General features: G+C 40.4%; 2 protein-coding genes across 4 annotated transcripts in view; both read right to left on the bottom strand.

Moving 5' to 3' along the window:
• Positions 1-27: 27 nt before the first annotated feature.
• cd226 (CD226 molecule) lies at positions 28-7,774 on the bottom strand. 2 transcript variants are annotated; one of them, XM_047349687.1, is made up of 6 exons: positions 7,189-7,774; positions 5,184-5,507; positions 4,709-5,089; positions 4,260-4,362; positions 4,105-4,159; positions 28-1,312 (listed from the first exon to the last, which is right to left on the bottom strand). In XM_047349687.1, exons 1-6 carry the CDS (start codon positions 7,328-7,330, stop codon positions 1,160-1,162), a joined length of 1,158 nt encoding a protein of 385 aa, XP_047205643.1. In that variant the 5' UTR covers positions 7,331-7,774; the 3' UTR covers positions 28-1,159. The 2 variants fall into 2 exon arrangements, with proteins under 2 accessions (XP_047205643.1, XP_047205644.1); XM_047349688.1 differs by having other exon boundaries at positions 28-287.
• The window catches only part of rttn (rotatin), a 52,108-nt gene continuing 36,546 nt past the window's right edge, over positions 7,727-23,288 (bottom strand). Inside the window, exons 36-49 of one of the 2 annotated variants that reach the window (XR_007035732.1) lie at positions 22,811-23,012; positions 22,499-22,589; positions 22,033-22,183; positions 20,649-20,786; positions 19,891-20,093; positions 19,632-19,737; positions 16,697-16,794; positions 16,390-16,467; positions 15,888-16,014; positions 10,838-11,028; positions 10,305-10,578; positions 8,872-8,980; positions 8,617-8,686; positions 7,727-7,892 (exon numbers count right to left, since the gene is read on the bottom strand). Coding sequence is in view for 1 of the 2 variants with exons in the window: in XM_047349686.1 (XP_047205642.1) it covers positions 7,813-7,892; positions 8,617-8,686; positions 8,877-8,980; positions 10,305-10,578; positions 10,838-11,028; positions 15,888-16,014; positions 16,390-16,467; positions 16,697-16,794; positions 19,632-19,737; positions 19,891-20,093; positions 20,649-20,786; positions 22,033-22,183; positions 22,499-22,589; positions 22,811-23,012 (1,913 nt within the window). In the remaining variant the exon portion in view is untranslated. The remainder of the gene's footprint in view (positions 7,893-8,616; positions 8,687-8,871; positions 8,981-10,304; positions 10,579-10,837; positions 11,029-15,887; positions 16,015-16,389; positions 16,468-16,696; positions 16,795-19,631; positions 19,738-19,890; positions 20,094-20,648; positions 20,787-22,032; positions 22,184-22,498; positions 22,590-22,810; positions 23,013-23,288) is intronic. The other variant, XM_047349686.1, reaches the window with a different exon arrangement.

The raw sequence follows: 23,288 nt of genomic DNA, 5'->3' as shown, positions 1-23,288 counted from the left end.
ACACTCCCACACCGCAAGACAGAGAGATATAGATATTGTTTTATTTCTGTCTTTAACAGTCATAACTCTTAGTTTCAACACAGCTCGTTAAAAACAGAAAATCTCAAGTATCACAGTAAAATGCACATGTGCACAGTTTCTTCAGGAACAGTGCAAAGGGGAAACAACAAAAAAAAAATAAAACTCACGAACCCAAAACTATAATGTCCCTTTATGTTCCACATTTGTCTTGTTTCCTAGCGGAATAGCCCGCTTGTCCATTACTCCCTCTGCCACTGCCTCCATTTCTATGGAGATAAATGAATTAAATTACACAAACAGCACAGAGTTTAATTTTACAGCAGCTGCCATAAACTGCAAATATTGATTTACAAATTCAAACTCAGGAAAAACAAAAAGAATAAATATCAAAGGGGGAAAAAAACATTTGACAGTTCATCTTTTTTTACATTTCTTAAACCAAAGGAGGAAAAAAATGATCACAGATATTCATCAAAAAGCAGTCAGAGAGAGTAAAAGGAGGTATAAACTGCAGCCCAGGTTTTACTAATTAGAGTTCAGCTTTCACGCTGAGGACGTGCTGCAACTAGAATGCAGTCAGAAAGCCTGTTGGGGGGAAAACAAGCAGTCTCAAGTGGTGGTACATTGCTGAGTGACTGCTTTTCTTCTCCGTTAGATGATTAGACACTATTGTCAAGCTTTGAATGGAAACCAGGAGGGATGAAAGTGAAAAGAGGGCAATTACACAGGCTTTTGTCAATCGTTTTACTTGGAGGGGGTTAGAGAAGAGAAAAGAATGATTATACCGGCTTTTGTCTTTCTCCTCTGCATGATGGTTACTGTCAAATATTGTTTTGTCGAAAAAGCAAACATCCCCTCAACAATAATTACATAGTACATTTAATTAGGGGGAAGCAAGGCTGGTCCCAAACAGCCCCTGTCAGCTTTCTGACTCCAAGATGAGCACCGGCTTGTTAACTCATTTCAAGCCGCCGTGTGAATATTAAACAGTGGCGGTGTGATCCCTGCATCTGATTAAAAACTCAAATTGATAATTACAGTCTGCGCTTGCTGACATTTATTTATCCACGCTCTGATGTACAGTGAATAGGGTGTGAATAGCTGAGAGCATGCTGACAGATGTGAGAAAGCGACGGAGTTACAGCATGCCTTTTCTTTTTTTATCCTGAAGTTGGTGTGTGGTTTGGAGCGAGCGCCTGGCCGGCAGGTTGGCATAGATCGGGATGCTTTTAGTCTTCCTGGACTTCTTCACAATGCTGGGACACAGAGGGACGTTTTCATAGATGTTCGGCTGTGAGGAGGTAGTGGAGGTGGTTAGTAAACTTTAAGATGTTAGACAGACAACCGTGACAGGTTTTCACCAGCAGTGCAGCTGATTGGTAATAACAATTACAGTGCCTTGCAAAAGCATGCGTGCTCCTCAAACTTTATCACATTTTTTTCTCATTATTACCACAAACTTCAAGGTATTTTCCTGAAATTTTCTGATCAACACAAAGTAGTTTACATCTAAGTAAACATACACTTAAAAAAATCTGAAAAGTGTGGTGTGCATTTTGTATTCAGCCCATCTGAGTTAAAACATGGTAGAGTCACTTTTGCTGCTATTAGGGCTGTCAGCCTTTTGGGGATATGTCTCTACCAAGTTTACACATTAAGACTTTGTCATTTGTTTGCAAACTAGCTGAAGCTCAGTCAGACTGGAGAGAGAGCAATTTTAAAGTCTTGACACGATATCTCAGGTGGGTTTGTTCTCTCTCCAGTTAGGTTCTGGTCCAGGACATTCTAACTCATGAATACGTTTTGATCTAAACCATTCTATTGGAGCTCTGGCTGTACAGGTCCTTCTCAAAAAATTAGCATATTGTGATAAAGTACATTAGTTTCTATAATGTAATGATGAAAATTTAACATTCATATATTTTAGATTCATTGCACACTAACTGAAATATTTCAGGTCTTTTATTGTCTTAATACGGATGATTTTGGCATACAGCTCATGAAAACCCAAAATTCCTATCTCACAAAATTAGCATATTTCATCCGACCAATAAAAGAAAAGTGTTTTTAATACAAAAAACGTCAACCTTCAAATAATCATGTACAGTTATGCACTCAATACTTGGTCGGGAATCCTTTGGCAGAAATGACTGCTTCAATGCGGCGTGGCATGGAGGCAATCAACCTGTGGCACTGCTGAGGTCTTATGGAGGCCCAGGATGCTTCGATAGCGGCCTTTAGCTCATCCAGAGTGTTGGGTCTTGAGTCTCTCAACGTTCTCTTCACAATATCCCACAGATTCTCTATGGGGTTCAGGTCAGGAGAGTTGGCAGGCCAATTGAGCACAGTGATACCATGGTCAGTAAACCATTTACCAGTGGTTTTGGCACTGTGAGCAGGTGCCAGGTCGTGCTGAAAAACGAAATCTTCATCTCCATAAAGCTTTTCAGAAGATGGAAGCATGAAGTGCTCCAAAATCTCCTGATAGCTAGCTGCATTGACCCTGCCCTTGATAAAACACAGTGGACCAACACCAGCAGCTGACACGGCACCCCAGACCATCACTGACTGTGGGTACTTGACACTGGACTTCTGGCATTTTGGCATTTCCTTCTCCCCAGTCTTCCTCCACACTCTGGCACCTTGATTTCCGAATGACATGCAGAATTTGCTTTCATCCGAAAAAAGTACTTTGGACCACTGAGCAACAGTCCAGTGCTGCTTCTCTGTAGCCCAGGTCTGGGGAATGCGGCATCTGTAGCCCATTTCCTGCACACGCCTGTGCACGGTGGCTCTGGATGTTTCTACTCCAGACTCAGTCAACTGCTTCCGCAGGTCCTCCAAGGTCTGGAATCGGCACTTCTCCACAATCTTCCTCAGGGTCCGGTCACCTCTTCTCGTTGTGCAGCGTTTTCTGCCACACTTTTTCCTTCCCACAGACTTCCCACTGAGGTGCCTTGATACAGCACTTTGGGAACAGCCTATTTGTTCAGAAATTTATTTCTGTGTCTTACCCTCTTGCTTGAGGGTGTCAATAGTGGCCTTCTGGACAGCAGTCAGGTCGGCAGTCTTACCTATGATTGGGGTTTTGAGTGATGAACCAGGCTGGGAGTTTTAAAGGCCTCAGGAATCTTTTGCAGGTGTTTAGAGTTAACTCGTTGATTCAGATGATTAGGTTCATAGCTCGTTTAGAGACCCTTTTAATGATATGCTAATTTTGTGAGATAGGAATTTTGGGTTTTCATGAGCTGTATGCCAAAATCATCCGTATTAAGACAATAAAAGACCTGAAATATTTCAGTTAATGTGCAATGAATCTAAAATATATGAATGTTAAATTTTCATCATGACATTATGGAAAATAAGGAACTTTATCACAATATGCAAATATTTTGAGAAGGACCTGTATGTTTAGTGTTCTCATTTCTGAAGGATAAATGTCCGTCGCACCCTCAAGTCTTCTGCAGCTTCCGACAGATTTTCTTCCAGACTTCTGCTGTATTTAACTCCATTCATATTCCCATCAGCTTCCCTATTCCAATTTCCTGGCCAATATGAGGACTTTCCATGAGTTCTGCAGTTGAGTTCTTGTGAAACCAAAAAGAACTTGAAGGGCGCTGAATTGAAACACGCACCACTCATTTGTTCCCAAAAATCTTTAACTTTTTTTATTTTATAATTATTTAACATTGTTGATGTATCACATAATGCAAGTAAATATATTGGATTTTGTGATAATAATGTGACAAAATGTGAAAGTTAAGAGTATGAATACTTTTGGAAGTTCCTGCAGTGGTAAATTTATACACAAATTTAATGGCTAAGGAATGATTGTGTTGATTTTTGTGTTTTATTTAAATGCTTTTGACACAATCTTTCTTCCAGATTCTTCAAACTGCACACCTGTGGACGGTGGGGAGCTAGTTAAGATCTGTGTATCAGATGGGATGTGTTGTTTAAACATTAGTTTTACAGTGGAACAGCCTTGTAGTTAAGCGTGTATCTAATGAGAAGGTGAGGGAGAGCCTTGAAAGAGTCGAGTGTGAAGACAAGAGTTGATACGATGAATAAACCAACGCCTACCTGTCTCTGAGTGGGGTGCAGTTTGACTCGGTACTGCTCCCTTTGGGTTTTCTTCCTGTGATGATTATCAGATAAACGGTTCCACTTATAAACCAAACAGATTTCATTTAAGATATATATATATATGTGTATATATTACCATAATTGACTTATACCTGAGCCTCATTGCAAGTATGAGGAAGGATGTTAATAGAACAAATCCAGCAGCTCCAGCTCCGATGTAAATATACATCATGTATAGGGAGAGACTCACTCCACCTGGTTAAAGAAAAATAATCATTTCATCTGAAATACATTGATAAGATAAAGCAAACCACCCTAAATTTAGCTAGATGGATTTCCCCAGTTTGTAACAACTGATTTTATTTTATGATACAGATCAATCTAGGCAGGACCAGCAGCACATTAATGTTGCACCACGTTAAAGCTGCTCTCAGCCAAGTAAAACTAAACACAGGAATTTGTGGTTCTCACACATCTGAATGTATCATAAGCCTTGCTCGTCTTTGTTTCACCATACTTGGTGCAGCACACTTGTGCACGAGAAATTATTTATTGTGTTTTCGGGGGGTTGAGTTCACATCCTGTGTGTTTCTTTGTGTACCTGGAGGTGCTACTTTGAGCTGCACAACGGTGGTCTGCACTCCAACATCTGTATTAAAGGTGCAGCGATAGAAACCGCTGTCTTCTGGTGAGACATCAGTCAGGTGCAGACTGAGATCCAGGCTGTCGGCACAGTTCACTCTGCCCCTGTCGCTGTAGTCCTCGCCCACAAGACCCCCTTCCACCTTTTTACAGATGCCGATGATGACCCAGGGATGGCCGTCCAGCATCTTCTCCAAAATGACCTGGTCGATGGTTCCGTTGTGTGGGTGCTTGCAACTGATGGTCAGGTTGTTGCTCTGCTCGGCCACAAGCTCCGTGTCTACCATGATGTCCTCTAGGGAAGAGGGCTCTGTGCTGTTGTTATCTTCTGGTGGCTCATCTGCAAGAAGCAAAAACAAATCTCAGAATAAAATTTTTTAATAAGATTCATGTTTCTTTTTGGTTAGGGACAAGTCAGTCATAGAAAAATTTACCTAAATCCTCCACCTGAATGTTCCTGGTCCAGGGTCCCTGAGGGAAAGTCTGGACAGAACAGTGATAGAGCCCAATATCCTGATGTGTGACGTTCTTCATGGATATGCTTCCATCCATAGTTGTTGTCTTCAGGAACTCTATTCTCTCTCGGTACGGATAAGAGAAGGAGACTCCAAACTCTGGATGAAACACTGCAATGGGATTTTTGTCTGGCAATTTGGTCCACGACACCATGCTGAGCTGGCCATCCCAGGGACACAAACAGTGCAGCGTCATCCCTTCCTCCAGCCGCACTATTTCGACATCTGTCTGCTGGACAGCAACTAGACACAGTTTTACTGTTACTATTACGATCATGACACAACATGCTTCAGATTTCAACATCTCAAAAGACAGAAAGACTTTACTACTTTGGTTAGAAACCATTAGACAGATTTTTCTATGGTACAATGAAGTTTAATAAATATTTCACATGGGCTTTCTTGAAAAATACATTCAATTTATGCAAAGTGCCAATATCTACAGTGCCAATATTTATTTTCAAGACTTCTTCAGTTGGTTCAGACTTATTGAATATCAGCATCAGGGTCATATCCTGACAATCCTGTCCTAGGCTTAGTGTATCATCTCATGGAGTTTTGAAGCATTTTGATTTTTAAGACTCTATTCCACCATGCTGGTCTCTAGGACAGCAGAATTGCTCCTAGGATGTATTTTGATACCATCCTTTATTAATGGTGTTCATTATAGGCAACATTTTGAGGCATCCCAATACTTTGGGCAGGAGACAATTCCTCGCAACAATGGTCCCAGGATGCTTTCACCTTTTATTCTGCAAAAGGTCTTTTTCCAGATGCCCCAGATGACGGCAGCTTCGTCGAAAGTACTGTTCACTGCTGTTTTTCTTTTGACAGAAGCTGCTTATTTTCTTCCAAGGCAGTCTCCAAAAGTCTATTTTTCAGTATTTGTACAGAAATATTTGCCCCTGACTGCTTCCATTCCTGATCCAAGCTCTACACTGGTGGTTACCCAAGACCTTAGTTGTCTCCTGCTTAGGTTCTGGCAAATGCTGGATGCCGTTGGGCACTCAGAAGCTTTCTTAAGGCTTTTTCTTCCTGAAGTTCCAGAGGATTAAATAAATGGTTGATTTGATTCAATCTCACAAGCCGCAAAGTTCTTTCTTTCAGGGCTCTTTTGGTGCAAAGCGCTAATAACACTAATCTTCTCAAAAGGTAAGCAGTGTTAGCAAGGAAAGACTGACTTGAATCACCACTTTTTTTTAATCAACCATTCAGCTCTTCTAATTTACCAAGATTGACAGTGATTGCTTTTTAATTGATCATTAAAAATGGTGCAAGCAGGTCCTTTTGTGGTCATTAAGTGAACGGATTTGGAGTTAACTGCAATTCATCCAACCGTTTTTCAAAGCAAACTAGACTCAGTGCTAACCAGCAAAAACTGAAGCAGAATAGTTTGTATAAAAAGTCATTTCTAACCGTCTCAAAACCTTCGCCCACAACTGTACAGTGTGTACCCATGGTAGATAAAGAGTTTTCATTCCAATGCAACAATGTACAAAACTTTAGTTTACTGAACTTTCTTAATCCGGGACCCAATCAAAGCTCGTCCTAAATGGGCCCATTTGATCAATTACATCTAAACACAACCTACGTGTGCTAGTGATAAAGCCTCGGGATGTTTGAAAAATCTTTAACAGGCTGAACAGAACAAGTTTTGTCATGAGGAGAGATCTTGCAAGTTTAAAATACATAAAGGTTTAATCCAATGTAGGGTGAATAAAATGAACCAGAATGAAGGATTGTATTTTCTGAACAGTTTTAAATCCATATAGTTCAAAAGCAATATTTTAATATTTTTTTAAGACAAGAATGACAAAAGTCAATACAATCAACTAAAGTTTTACATGAATACACTTCCTAATCAAAAAAAAGAAAACATCAGAATACATCTATAAATTCACAGACATATACCAAAACTCCATACCTTTAAGAAAAGGGAGAAAGAGGAGTACCACGAAGTACCAGTAGTCCTTTTGTACAGCCTCCATCTTGCCCCACCGAGGGAGAATGAAAGCTGCATTGATGAGACGAGTGCAGAGACGCCCAAGCTGCACTTCCTGCTCCATCTCTGGCTGCGAAGAAGCACTTAAGCTACAGGGGGACAATTCATGGTGTCCCACTCCACACAGAAGGGCTCTTTATCACTGGGATTGGGGATGGATGGCAAACTTACGACCTCATCATGCATGTTGGGGTTTATAATAAAGTTTTCCTACATGGAAATCAAGACTGAAAACTGTTTTTATATACAATAAACATAAAAAAAAAAAGATAGAACTGGCATGACCAGATGTCTCACATTTACTGCTATAATTGTTTGTGTTTCCTCTAAATGTTGGGTTTCTTCATGTGAAAATGTTTTTCGGTTAACAAGCTGCCACACACCGCTGTAACCACAACAGATGAGTTTAAATGCACACATAGCCTGGTTGTGAAAAATGACATTGCGCAAGGAAAAAAAAAATGCTGAAGTCACTTTAATATCTAAATGACATATCTGATAGGTAACAAAACATGATTCAAAACTATACAAAAAAATATCTATTATTCAACTGTTTAGCAGCTGGGAAAGGTGATCGAGGCACTTCTGCAGATAGGAACTCAAAGGTTCCTGTTTCTTCTCTGCACCTACAGACCAGAAAAAACAAACAAACACGGGTTTTTTTTGTCATCATTGCATTCTTTGGTAATTGCATTTTCTTAACAGAGACCAGCACTAAAAGAAAAAACAGTACTTTATTTTTAGTCTGCCTGGAGTCTGTCCTTGATTTTTATTTTAAAATACATTTTTAATAAATATACAAACCATTTTTTTTGTTTCCCCAGGTGTGCAGTTTGAATTTTAATTAATTTTTGTTTCATACTTAAGAAAAACTAAAAACATTCTTGTTATATGACCTCCTCGATACCTCAACTTGCACTAGAAAGGTATATGCTTCCCCCTGTGACATCACTGCCCGTACATGGTAGAGGTGAGTGTTTGATGCTGGATTAGATGTGATAAGAAAATGCCAGTCCCAACTCATCAAAAATGTACGTATGTCGTATTATGTATGTTTTTGCTCATCTAGGCTTGTTTTGCAGTGAATCCATTTGAAGTGTACAGAAGAAACAGCACCTCCTACTGTCACAGGGTGGTCTATTAGGATGAACAACAGCCAAATCTTAATTTCCATTCCTTCGTTTTTCAGCACAAAAAAATGTAAAAATGGCTTTCCTTTCAATGTTAAATTATTTATTTTAAAATAAAAATAAAATAAGCACTTGTTTTTGCTTGTTATTGCTGGTTTCTGATGAGAACATCCAAAAGCCTGGCGTCTGGAAATAGTTATTTGGTTTTCAAAGTGCATGCCTTTCTTATAGATGGTCAGTGCCTCCTCGATTTTTAACCGAACAGATGGACACTTCAGTGCAGTCCTCCCCTTTAAAAAAAAAGAAAAAAAGAATAGATGCAGAAAAATTAAGATCTTTTTGTTTATGTTTACGAATGTAGGTCTACGTAAATGAGAGGACAAGATAGATGTTGTAGGTTTTGCAAGCATAACATCAAAATGAAAGTTAAAAGAGAAATTACAAAACCAAGCAAAGACAGCATAGACTCAATCACCTCACCCTCTGATTGTTGTGGAGCAATGCCCACAGTGCAGATGCTCCCATACAGCAGGTTTCCATCTCTTTACTTTCCAAACACGATAACAAAACCTTCATGGCTTTATCTGGAATGCAAACATAAGAACCGATTATCTGTAAGACTATAAACTAATATAAATAATTGTATTAAAACGTTCAAGGCATCATATGGTTTAAATAGAGACTGTTACAGAAAACAAATTAGAGAAACAAGGCTAAGTCCTGGCATACATACAGTTTACAACCTAAAAAATTTAAATAGGTTTCATTACGTGGTCATAATCGGGGTCTCAGTTTCAGAGAAACCACAGCTTACAGCGTAAATGTCAATTCTTCCACAGGAAAAACAAAACAAAAGGGGTCACATGACAGTTTCCACGCACCTGGCCCCTCTGCCAAAACCTGCGTGGTTCTTTGTGTGGTACACATTTTACACGTACACAAACCTTTTCAGTCTCAGCAGCTTCCTCCGCTTTCATTTTTGTCTCAATCTTAGATTATTTCCTCCTCATGTAGATGAAACTTTAGCAACACACTGCTAGTTAGTTAGATGGTCTGAACTGTAACTACGGCAAACTTTTGTATTTATTTTTGTCGCACCTTAATTACATTACTCTGATATCAAAAGTTAAAAGCTCATGTTATAAACTTTATTCTGTATTTGGTTCTGGTTTAGTGTTGTCAACATAATTTATCTTTGACTCTAACTGGTTAGTCACTTCAATAATTAGTGGTATTAGCCTAATGTAGCGATGCTTTGTCAAAAAATGTGGAAATGTCTTTCTATTAGGAACTATTGTTTAGATGTGAGGAGAAACTTTTATTAACAAGAACATTGTTTTATTTGCAAACTAAAGAGATTACTTTTTTAACCATGCCCTGAAGACTTATGCCTAAAATATTGACTTTATGTTAGGGCATTTGCAGTTAATGATTTTGCTTGTTCACTAATGTTCTCAAATAAATCTCTAAAGCCTTCACAGAACTGTATTTCTACAGTAATTAAACTAAACACAGGAAGACTATTGACTAATTGGATGCTGACTGAAAGCATTTAGCATGGATTTTCTTTAGGGGTATCACATTAACTGGGGAGGAATACAAATGCACTTTTTAGAGGTTAATTTGTATTAAAAAAAAAATCTCTCTTTTTTGTATTTTGTTTGTCTTGAATTGCTGGTCTATTACATAAAACCCCAATAAAATAAACTGAGGTTTCAGGTAACGTGACAAATTTAGGAAAACTTCAAGGGGTCCAAATGTTTTACAAGCACTGTAAATTCAGTTATTGCTATTAAATCCCAAACATACAGTTGGTGAGGAGACCTATTCAACTTAGAGGCGTGAAATCAGTTTGGAAACATCAGGCATTTATGAAAATGAAATCTAAACCCATCTCCAGTTCCGTACCATTAGCCATGACATGAGATTTATTGGCAGGGCAGAAGCAGAGGTTGTGAAGGGTGAGCAACGCATGTTTTCGCTGCGGTGCCAAGTCTGCCAGCAGTTCCAGGACTCCGGACACTTTCAGAATACTCTGCTGCCCATCTCCTGTGGAGGATAGGCTGACCAGGAGTCTCAGCCACAGGGTCAGGGGGTTCCCACCCCCACCTCCTGCCGGTGCGGCCTTAGCACCAGCCACCTTAGGGACTGGTGCTAACAGGAAGGCTTGAAGGAAATTACTCTGAGAATTACAAGAAATGATGAAAGAAGAGAGATCACAGTTTTAGCAGCATGTGAAGACTTCATCAGGCCTCCCTTTAGACAGTATATTTTACACAGGGTAAACAGGGGAAAGCTTTCATTTAAACACATATATGACTGACTGACATTTAAACACACAAAGCAAAATTGTACAACTATACTGTACATCTAAAAAGGAAAAAGAACTATTCTTCTAATCTTTTAGATTTGCTATTTTTATTTCAATAATGTCGTTGCACCTTTTGCAAGATGCACCTACAGTCCCGCGACACAGCCAAGTTAGTCAGGAGAGAGAAGGACAGATTGTGGACGGGGCTGTTATCTGGAGCGAGAGAGGACAGCTTCATGACCGAGTGCATCAAAGAGGTGTTGGAGGAGCCTTTGGATCCTGGTACCCCACTGGGGCTGCTGCCACAGAGGGAACTGCATGCTGGCAACCAAGAAAAAAAAGATTTTATTACAACAGAAAAAAAACAATTAGCAATAAAACTATATATATATATATATATATATATATATATATTCAATTCAATTCAGTTTTATTTATATAGCGCCAATTCACAACACATTGTCTAAAGGCACTTTACAACATTCAGCTACATACATTCCAATTAATCCTAACCATTGAACAGTGCAGTCAGATTCAGTTATTTATTCAAATTGGATAAAAAGTTTTTCTGTCTAAGGAAACCCAGCAGATTGCATCCAGTCAGTGACTTGCAGCATTCCCTCCTCCTGGATGAGCATGTAGAGACAGTGGACAGTCACTGGTGTTGACTGCAGCATTCCCTCATACTGAGCATGCATGTAGCGACAGTGGAGAGGGAAAACTCCCTTTAAACAGGAAGAAACCTCCAGCAGAACCAGGCTCAGTGTGAGCGGCCATCTGCCACAACTGACTGGGGGTTTGAGAGAACAGAGCAGAGACACAAAAAGAACAAAGAAGCACTGATTCAGGAGTACTTTCTATGGGAAGGAAAAGTAAATGTTAATGGATGTAGCTCCTTTAGTCGTTTCACCTAGAAAGAAAGAACAGATAAACTCTGAGCCAGTTTTCAAGGTTAGAGTCTGAAAGAGAGCACAGAGTGTTAGTCACAGTAAAAGCTCAGTCAGTTGCCATGTCTAGCAGAGAGAAAGGGTTGAACACTAAAAGACAGGGCTATGTGGATCATCGGTAGAGGGTGAGCATTAAGTTGTTGCCAGCAGAAGCTTGGACGATGCCCCTCTCCAGAAAGGTGTCACAGGTAGACACAGAGCCAGGCCAGGTGTAGCTTCTAGGAAGAGAAAAGAGAGAACATAAAGTTAAAAGCTGAAATAACAGCAAATAATGCAAAATTGGAGAGTAGTGTGAGAATGTAGCGAAGAGGGTGAAAGTGGTCGTTATGTCCTCCAGCAGCCTAAGCCTATAGCAGCATAACTACACAGATAGTTTCAGTTCAGATTATTTAGTTAAACGGCGCTTATTTACAACAATGTCGTCTCAAGGAACCCCACAAAGGGTCCCACTGATGGTCATTGTTATACTAAAAACCACAAGGATTGGGATACCTCCCTCTGTCAGACTGATTATAACCATTGGAAATAGAAGGAGTCATACAGGTAGCAGAAATGGAGGGTGTGTTTGCACCTCAACCATAACTGAGGTTGAGGTGCAAACACACCCTCTTCATCTCTTTGTGTCAAGCAAATCTGACATTTCTCACTTGAGACCTGAGGTACATCCAATGTTAGATCACTCTAACCTTCCCACAATTTCATTATTTATTTTTCAAATAAATTCCATTTCCTCCTATTTTTCTGAGTTCCATGTTTCATAAAAAAACAAACAAAAAAAAAGGTTCTTCCACCTAAAAAGTGTCTTATCACTGCATAATATATCAAGTACCAGTTGACATTGTAGTTTCAATGTGTGCAATATCGCAATCACAAAGGACTGTTAGGATGGAGTTTTTGGTCGGCTTTAATATTTCAGGTGTCATACATTCCAACTGTGCTTGCCTATAATTTGTTACAGATAGACTTTCCTTGAACAACTGGTACACATTTTTGCCACCAGGAAGCTAAAACTCTAAGAGAAGTGTGAGGCATTTTGATAATGGATCTGTTGTGTTTGGAAAATATAGTATTTTCAGCCAGCAACATGCTTTAAAGTTACCACTGATAACAACCACACAGTAGTTTCCATCCCTTGAAAGAACAGTTAAGTAAAACAATGAAACACAACAGGAGCCACTCAGCTCTTTCTGTTTATCTTAAAGCTGAAGAGTTTGGCAGCCTGCAGCACCAGTCAAAGCAGAAATGCAGACTGGCCCCTTGGGTGGCACGGCTGTCTGCCACTACACCCAAACACCACTCCATGGCAAAGGGACTAGTTTTTTCCTTTTTAAAAATAATAACAGTCTAGCAAAATGGGTAAAACGATGAAGTAGTGGATCGCGGTGTGAATTTGACTATTTGTTAATCATTTAATTGCTAAAACATAACAGAAGCTCATCCAGCTTTCACTTTGAAGCATTTGTGGCACCTTTCATTTCCAGATCTCCATCCACCTTGAAATGACTGCCTCATTATGACGACTGCAGTGTTCTAACTCTGGGTAGGAGGCAAATTATTTTGCTTAGCAGCCTCAGGCTATAGTTGATATTCATTATGCCAAAACATCCAGATTGCAAACACAAAAAGGTATCAAGGAAGTAAAAGATGCAAAATATAAAAATTATCTGTTTTTTTGCAACATATTCACAGCGAACAGTTTCTGCAGCAGTAGTTTAAATACAGAATAAATAAAAAAAATCCCTCACCAGGCATTGACACTGATGAATGTTGTTCATTTGAGAAAATCACAACCTGTTGGCTATACTAATCTTAGAATGGTCCCTCTAATGTAGCTGTTAGCCACAGGTTATGCCTACGCCTGTCAAGAAGCAATCGTGAAATCGACAAGGGTTAAACAGGATCTCTCCGATACAATCATAAGCATTCCAAGCGCTGCCTTAAACAGGATCAAGTAAATTCCAATACATGGAACATCTTATGTCTGGTAAAATCAGAACAAGAGTGAATTTTTCCTTTCTTTGCAACTGCCTTCAGAAAATAAGTAGGGATGGAGCAGATAAAAACAACAGCTCCGCTTAAACCAGCAACGCTAACAAAGTTTTGGATGAAGGTGGTAGAGAGGAGATGAAAGAGCAAGTAGAAATGAAGGCGTCTCAGGAGACTCAGCGGTTGCCTAAGGGTGGATGGTGTAATACTAAGCCAGGCTGCATGAAGCCCAAATCCAGCTTGCTGATCAGTTAACCTTTAGGGAAATACTGTGCCTGACTTCACTGATTTCTGCTGCTTCACAGCTTGAGCTGATGTGGTTGGGGGTGGGTGCAGTCTAAAGCAAGTCAGCACACACACACACACACACACACACACACACACACACACACATACATTCACTGAGGAATTGCTGCCAATCAAGTATAGAGTTACTTACACGAACCTGACAACACTTGCAATTAGCGCATGAAATTTCATTTCCTCACTGACGAAACTGATTTGCACGACCACAGTGTCTCTCAAAAGTCTTCACACCCCTTTGACTTTTTTATATTTTGCCTCATTGCAACTTCACACTTCATTGCATTTTTCAGGGTGGATTCAATGTGCTAGACCAATGCAAAGCAGAGCACAGCATAACTGTGAAGTGAAAGGAAGAGGTTACATGCTTTTACTTCTTTACAAGTTGAAAATCTGAAAAGTGTGGTGTGCATCTACCCAGCTACCCTGAGTCAGCACTTGGCAGGAACACTTTTTGTTGTGATTACAGCTGAACGTTTTCCGAGGTATAGGTAAACCTGGCATTTCACATACAGAAACTGAAAGTCTTGCCACAAATACCTAATTGGATTTAGGTCTGGAATTTGACTGTGCGCCAGCTTGTAATGCCTAAATATGGGTTTTCTTTTAGGATTGCCCTTCATTTGCTTAATCTCCCCAACAATATGACACGCTTCCCAGTCTCTGCTGGTAAAAAGCATCACCATGATGCTGCTTCCCCTGTGTTAGCTTTCCACCAAATACATCATTTCTAATGTAGGCCAAAAAGTGCAATTTTGGTCACCAGAACAACATCTTCCATATGTCTGCGATATCCACTACATGGAAACTGCAGATGGGACTTTTTCCCATGGCTTTTCTATTAGCAATAACTTTGTTCGTTTCACTCTTCCATTAAGACAAAACAACATAACTAATATTTGTGCTGTAGACAGATTCTCAAACCAGAGGTGGGGATCTCTGTGGCTCCTCCCGAGTCCTCAACACTGCTTCTGAAGGATACTGAGCGTGTCCAGCTCGTCAGTTTAGGTGAACGGCCGTGTTCTGATAGGTTAGCAGTTCTGCAACACACTATGGACTCGATGTGCTATGGGAGATGTTCAAAGTTTGGGATGTTGTTTATAACCTAACCCTAACCCTCAAACTTCACCAGAACATCATCCCTGGCCTGTCTGGTGTGTTCTCTGGTCTTCATGGAGCTGTTTGTTCTCTAACAAATCTCTGGGGCTTTCACAAAACACCTGGATTTATACTGAGATTTTATCACATCAGATGGACTTCATGCACTAATTAAATGACTTTTGAAGCCAGGTGGGTTTTATTTAGAGACATCAGAGGAAAAGGGGAGTGTGAATACAAAAGCAACATTTTTATTACTGTGTCCTTTTCTTCCTGTTCACAATTAGTCTGTCATATAAATTCTTCAAAAGTGATTAAAGTTTGTGGTTGGAACATGATAAAATGCCACAACAGTTGAATTGGCATGAATACTTCTGCATGACACTTTGTATTAGTAAGTAACACGTGAGTGAATCCACACATGCAGAGATCAAAGTAATCATGAGCTGTTAAACTTAATTTGCCACATTGTTTTCCTCCTGAATCTTGTTTCTTTAAACTGCTGTTTCTTAACAAATCAGCCAGTTGGCAAGAACGAATGCAAACATCTCAGGCAGGCCAGACATGTTCTCTTGTTTTCGACATCATGTCCCACTGGTCTGAATCTGCAGGGACACAGACGTGCAGCCTGATCGATCCTGACACGGTGCCCATTGTTACCGGCAAGTGGCCACGCACTGCTCTTATGGAGCGGATCACAATGTGGTCATTACGAAGGACAATGGGACTCTTAATGCAAAGTGTGTATGACTCAGCGAGATTGTTAATCGCAGAAGGAGGCGACAGGACAGGCACGGAGCAAAAAAAAACAAAAAAAAACACACACAAAAAACCTCTCATTCACACCTGGATGGAAGTTGGCTGTATAGACACACAGGAGCTCCAGCACTGCTTCCATAGTCGGGTCATCCAATAGGAGCCAAGGCCATAGAGCAGAGAGCGTCAGGGTTAAACGAGCATCCATAGCAACCACCTAAACACATAAATAGATTAGATTTATGTGCTTGCAAAGAAAAAACCTTTAAGTCAGTTGTTTGCAGAGTAAAAAAAAAAGCAAACCTAATTACAAAACACATTTGCAATAGCCCGATGCAGACAAAGATCAATATCTTTGTAAATGTGAAGGACATCAACACTAGGCTACTCGAAGGGATAAAAAAACAGCTCAATTCCTCCAAAAGTAACAAAAAACATATAGATTTAAAAAAAAAAGCTCAACAAGGAGAAATGTTAGCAGCATCTGGCACATTTGGATATATCTCATTGGAGGCACACAGCACCTGTACTGCAAGGTTCCATTAAAAACCAATTAACTGTGGGGAATTTAATAGCAGGCATAGAGGCTCACTTTGCATTCATCGCTGCAATAAAGAGCGCTCCGCAGGATCGCCGCAGTCAGCTTGACTTCTTTTAAATAGCCCACTTCCTGAAAATATGGGAAAACAAAACAAAAAACATGTTTTATTGTTCTGGATTAAAAAAACAGCCTTCGCTGGCCTCATTAAACACTTGACAAAAACAGCTGGACAGTACAGTTCCTATTCATGACATTTATTTCAAAACCTCTTTCATGAAGGCTCAGTTTGTTATTTAACCCAACTGAGGAAAGCCATGCAAACGCTGAGATGGGAAGTTTCCTGCCAGCTTGTGCTCACCTTCTTGCGGCGAGAAGCCTTTCCGGGTCGGACGGACTCTAGGTGGAGGTGGGAATGAGTCTGCTTCAGCTGCTCCACACAACTGTCAATTAAACCAGCTGGAAAACAAGACAGCAGGAGGATCAAACTAGAAAACAATACAGTGCTGGGAAATTATTTGTGTCCTTTGAGATTTTATTTGGCTGTTAGCACAAACATTTATATCAAAGATAACCTGAGTAAAGCAGTTTACAAATGTTTTCATTTATTAAGGGGAAAAGCTATCTAAACCAAAGTGGCTCTATGGGAAAAAGTTGGCCTCTAAACCTAATTAGTTGTGTCACCCTTGGCAGCAACAACTGCCATTAAGCATTTGCAATGACTGGTAATGAATCGTTTACATCTTTGTGGGAGAAATTTGTTCCAGTTTTTTTTGTAGAAGTGTTTTAATCAACCACATTGGAGGGTTTTCCAGCATGAATGGCCCGTTTAAGGTAATATAGAGTTACCCCAATACTTTCATTTAGTTTTCAGTTTTTTTGATCAATTAGAAGTTCACATCGTTTTCATGCTGCACAACCCAAGTGCTCACCAGCCTGAGGTCAGAAACTGATCCTCCTTCAGGATTTTGTTCCAGAGAGCAGAATTCATGGTTTCATCGATTTCGGCAAGTCATCTAGATCCTGAAGCAAAAGCCCAGACCATCACACTACCACCATTATGTCTGAATATTGGTAGGATTTCTCTTTCGCAAAAATTGGTTGTAGTTTTACGTCAGATGTAACAAAAGGCACACCTTTCTAGATGTTATGGTTTTGTCAGTCAAAAGAATATTGTCCCTCAAATTTTGCAGATCATCAAGATGTTTTTGGTCAAATGTGAGAAGGCCTTTGTGTTCTCTAAGGTCAGCAGTAGTTTTTGCCTTTGAACTCAACCAAGTAAGCAATTTTTACCGAATCTCTTTCTTGTTATTGAATAGTGAACAATGACCTTTACAGTGATGAGTGAGGGCTGAAGTGCTGTACTGGATTAATGAATTTCATGCCAACATCAGGATCTAACGGTAACTTGAAGCTACCGCAGACAACAAACACACAATAGTTTTTAATCACTTGAAAGAAGAACAACAATGAAACATTATTGGATCTGCTCAGCTCCGTTTATCCTAAAGCTAAAGCTAAACTTTATCAATTTATTATTTTACTTAGTGCCCCTACACGTGGCCCGTTCTGGGGTGGCCGGGCTCTGGCACACGGTGGTTTGGTCTGGCCTCCCTGGCAGCCCCGCGCCGTTCCAGACCCTTTGTGGGGTGCCTTGAGACAACGTTGTTGTAAATAAGCGCTTTATAAATAAATAAACTGAAACTATCTCTGTAGTTATGCTGCTATAGGCTTAGGCTGCTGGAGGACATAATGACCACTTTCACCCTCTTCACTACATTCTCACACTACTCTCCAATTTTGCATTATTTGCTGTTATTTCAGCTTTTAACTTTGTTCTCTCTTTTCTCTTCCTAGAAGCTACATTTCCTGTGACACCTTTCTGGAGAGGGGCATCGTCCAAGCTTCTGCTGGCAACAACATAATGCTCACCCTCTACCGATGATCCACATAGCCCTGTCTTTTAGTGTTTAACCCTTTCTCTCTCTTAGACATAGTTACTGACTGACCTTCACTGTAACTAACACTCTGTGCTCTCTTTCAGACTCTAACCTTGAAAACTGGCTCAGAGATTATCTGTTCTTTCTTTCTATTGAAGGAGCTACATCCATTAACATTTACTTTTCCTTCCCATAGAAAGTACTGCTGGATCAGTGCTTCTTTGTTCTTTTTGTGTCTCTGCTCTGTTCTCTCAAACCCCCAGTCGGTCGTGGCAGATGGCCGCTCACACTGAGCCTGGTTCTGCTGGAGGTTTCTTCCGGTTAAAAGGGAGTTTTTCCTCTCCACTGTAACTACATGCATGCTCAGTATGAGGGATTGCTGCAAAGTCAATGCCAGTGACTGTCCACTGTCTCTACATGCTCATCCGGGAGGAGGGAATGCTGCAAGTCACTGACTGGATGCAATCTGCTGGGTTTCCTTAGACAGAAAAACTTTTTATCCAATTTGAATAAATAACTGAATCCGACTGCACTGTTCAATGGTTACGATTAATTGGAATGTATGTACCTTACTTTTGTGAAGTGTCTTGAGACAACATGTGTTGTGAATTGGCGCTATATAAATAAAACTGAATTGAATTGAATTAAAAATCTTGGCATCCTGCAGCACCAGTCGAAGCAGAAATGGAAGGATGAGTTATCGATTGTTTTCATTGTTGTAGGCCAGACAGACAGTGGTTCACCCTTTATTTTATGCTTTCTCTATTTGTAGATAATATCTTTCACTGTAGGTCGCTGGAGTCCCAAAACCTTAGAGATGGCTTTGCAACCCTTTCCAAAACATGTTTTGCGATAAATGTAATCAAGTCCTTCGGTGTTGGTTTTATAGCACAGAGACTGTGGATAATAAGTCCAGCTACTGAAAAAAAACTCAATTCTTTATTTCCATCTTAACATCAAGGTTTTATTAATAAATAAATTGCTGCAGTTTATTAATAACTTGACCACCTTACCACCTCTTTAACTCCTAAAAAAGATTTATGCCGCATTAAACAACAAGTGTCACTGAATATATTACAGGCACAGAGAGCCCGAATGCATGGTACCTTAATTATTTGCATATTTCGCCTTATTGCAGTGCAGGCAGTTCTACGCAATATGCATACATTATAGGAGTATTACTGTGATAGTGTAAAATTGGTTGTACGTTGTGCGGCCCTTAAACACATATCACAAAGAGCGGGGGAGAAGACTGAAGTTTAGTTTTGGGAAACCTGACCCGGCCAGCGACACGGTTCTTTCGTGCGGGTTTTAAAATCATTCACACAGATGACAGCTGAGTTTTGGAGAAATTACCTTTGGCTGCGTAGCTCTGAGCTGTTGGACTGCAGGCCAGAAGAGTCATCAGAGCTCTAGCTGTGAGCTTCTTTAGAGGGTCCTGAAGGGTCCTTTTTTCAAAGCTCTGACAACAACAATCAGGCTGGTGTTACTGTATACTCAAACACCATTTCTTAAAGTCTGAAACTTTGGAGCATAAACACACAGGCAAACCTGGGATTAAAAGCACCTCTGATGACTGAGGAGACCAATATGTAACTACAACATTCACACCTACCTGCAATAACAGTTCACATAGCTCACTGGCAGAAGGAGCATTTAGGATATCTGACAAAGTGCTGCTGTGCTTGGATGTTGTTCTTTTGAGTTCTTTGCCGCATAACTTTGTCTCCTCCCTGAAAACCGTGGAGAGGAACTGCAGAGCCGCTGTGTGGAGCTGGAAATCTGCCTTTTTCTCATCCAGACACTGAGATAATGTTCCTGCAGACATGCATAATTATTGATTGTAATAAATGACAGAAATGCTTTCTGAATCACAGTATGACAAAAAACTTTCTAATCCAAAGTTTAAAACCGGTGACAGCTGGATATTTGACTGTGATTGAGGCAGCTTGCACACACTAATCGTCTGAATTTGTCTGAGAAGGCCCAGATGCCGTAAACATCCTTGCTGACAAAAACACACACAAGCACAAAGGCTCCGCATTCATCTTGCACTGGACTCATTAAACGTCCTTGCTGCGTCATTAATCAGAGAGGAAGATATGAGTAGGAGGGGTAGAGGTAGTTTAATTATCCTACCCTTGCATCTGTTAGGGAAAGTTTATACAAACAGTAAGGATGCAACCAGCATGCTAAATATGTTTCCTTCTTTATTTGTTTGCCAGGAGTAACATTTTGGCGTGTCAATTTCACTAATAAGACTGAAACATGGGATGTGTGGCAGAAAATGATTATACAACTAATTTTACCCTCTAAACAAGCGTGATTATTTCTGTCGCTTTTACTCTCTCAGACCGCAGGGTATCTACATACCTGCAAATGTCCGCCAGCGTCTGGCCAGCACGGCAGAGACAGATGGGTGAGCCGCTGAGTCGCCTCTCCTCACCAGAGTAGTCAGAAGCATAAACACGTCTGTCCAGCACAAGCAAACCACATCCCACGTACCTGCGTCTGAGGAGAGGAAAGATTGAGTCACAAATCTTATGACAGAAGACGGCCACAAAGGTGTAAACAGATCAGCACTATAGGTAGGATGCAGAGGGAGATGAGCAAATGGCTAAATGGCAGTCCTAAACAGATCACGACTGATATATAGAGTTCATTAGAGGAGTGTACAGGGCCTTGTAAAAAGGTTCATAGCAGCTAAGCCTTTTCACATTTCATAACACCACAACAAACCATAATTCATTATTGTGATTTTATGACCAACATAAACTACTGCATAATTGTAAAGTAGAGAGAACAGGATACATGGTTTCACAATCTGTTTACCAACAACGTTTGGGAGGCATTTGTAGGATGCCCCCTGTACTCCAATACCCCTGAATAAAATCCAGTGCAACCACTTGCCTTCAGAAGTCACCTAATTAGTAAATAGTATAAATCCAGATGTTCTGCTAAAACTTCAGCAGTATGTTAAAAGACAATCTGAGAATCTTGCTTAGCACTGGTCCATTATCTGAAAATGGAAATAGCACAGCACACCGACAAACCTACCAAGACGCGGCTGTTCACCTAAACAGACAGTCCGGGCAAGGAGAAGGTTTATCAGAGCTCTGGAGGAACTGCAAAGATCCACAAGCGGGAGAATCTGTTGCCGGGACAACTACTAGCTTTGCTGTCAACAAATCTGGCCTTGATGGAAGAGTGGCAAAAAGAAAGCTTTTGTTGCAAGATAATCATTAAAAAGTCTCTATTGCAGTGTAAGGGACACCTGAGAAATATGGTGCTCTGGTCAGATGAGACAAAATGCTACATTTTGGCGTACATGCATAGCGCCATCTATGGGGGGGAACGTAAAACTGCACAACACCCGAAACACAATATTGTGACACAGAATCACACAGAATGGTGATGGCAGCATCATTCTGTGGGGATGATTACAATGGTCCAAGGAAGCAGGTTGGAGCTGAGCAGAGCTTTTTCCATTGTACTAATTAGAGCTCAATGGGAAAAAAGGCAGCAGGATACATATATATTCACATTTTATTTCTGAACAAATTTGAGAAACCTTTCTTCCATTTCAGAACTATGTAACTTTGCGTTGGTCTATTAAATAAAATCCTAGAAAATGTTTATGATCGTAACGTGAGACATTTTGAATAATTTAGGAGTGTTATTACTATTTCAAGGCACTGCATGTAACCTGTTCAATCACAGCCAGGTTTAATGATGCATATAAGCATGTGAGTCTGACCTAATAATTTTGTATCCAGCATGAGTGCATCCACCAGGTTAGATGACAGCTGCTTCAGGAAGTCCATCTTGCCAATCAGCTCCTTGCTCGCCAAAACACAGGAGCGCAGCAGTGTGGAAAAGCTCGATAGGAACCGAAGTTCGGTGACAAACTGAAAAGTCACACACAAATGCATGTAGACTTACAAAATGCAGGGAAAAAAAAGCAACAATTGTTGAGTTGTCAAAAGTTAAAGAAAACGAAGAACAAAGTAGTAACTAAGTTGAAAAAACAAGCCCCAATTTTATGCTTCAAGCATAAGCTTGTTAAGTATTCCGCCCACACCGAAAATATGGAGGTGCATTTAGATAACCTGTTCTGAAACTGGCACAGTGTTCCAACCCACATATTTTGTGGTGGATCACAATAATGAACAAACAACAACTAGAAAACTTCCCAAAACGCTGCTCCGATCTGCACTCTTTACCTGGCGTTTGATGTCTTCTCTGATTCCAGGAAGGATGCTGGGTGTCCTCAGCTCGGTCAGACATTTCTCCATGAGCTCCATATCTACTAAACTAAAAGGGGAAAAGAAACATGAGACAAGTCTGTCTGCAAAGGTACAGGTGGAGAACAAATAGCTACTAGATATTATAAACACATTTTTATACAGTTTCATCAGTATAAACGCTGAAAAAAAGTGGAACAAGGTATAATAAACATACCTGACCTGGCTTCATTCACATTTCAAAGAGGTGACAGTTTGGTGTATAGCACCACTGAGCCTGTGACCCCTTACCTGCTCAGAACCTTCAGTAGCTGGTTATGTTGGATCGCAGTGAGGGTGAAGTCTGGCAGGATGGCCAGCAGATTGTACAGCAGGCCGCACTGGGCCGTCAGGAGGTCAGGAGTCACCATGACAACAGCTTCCACGCCTGAGGGCTCATCTTGCTGGGAGTCCTGCGAGGCAGTCGAGTTGCTTGTGTCTCCATCACTCTGACCTGTGAGACACGTCAAAAGACACGGTGTGACTCACATTCTGGTCTGTCTCTTGTGACATCCAGATAGCCATAATCAAAAGCATCCATTTGAGGTAAAATACGAGCAAGTAGAGATTCATTCTCGGAATTGTATATACAGGTCCTTCTCAAAATATTAGCATATTGTGATAAAGTTCATTATTTTCCATAATGTCATGATGAAAATGTAACATTCATATATTTTAGAGTCATTGCACACTAACTGAAATATTTCAGGTCTTTTATTGTCTTAATACG

The sequence above is a fragment of the Girardinichthys multiradiatus genome, chromosome 21 (assembly GCF_021462225.1).
Source record: "Girardinichthys multiradiatus isolate DD_20200921_A chromosome 21, DD_fGirMul_XY1, whole genome shotgun sequence".
Taxonomy (NCBI): Eukaryota; Metazoa; Chordata; class Actinopteri; order Cyprinodontiformes; family Goodeidae; genus Girardinichthys; species Girardinichthys multiradiatus.
The sequence above is the reverse complement of the archived record's forward strand: the minus strand, read 5'-3'. Positions and strand labels throughout refer to the sequence as shown.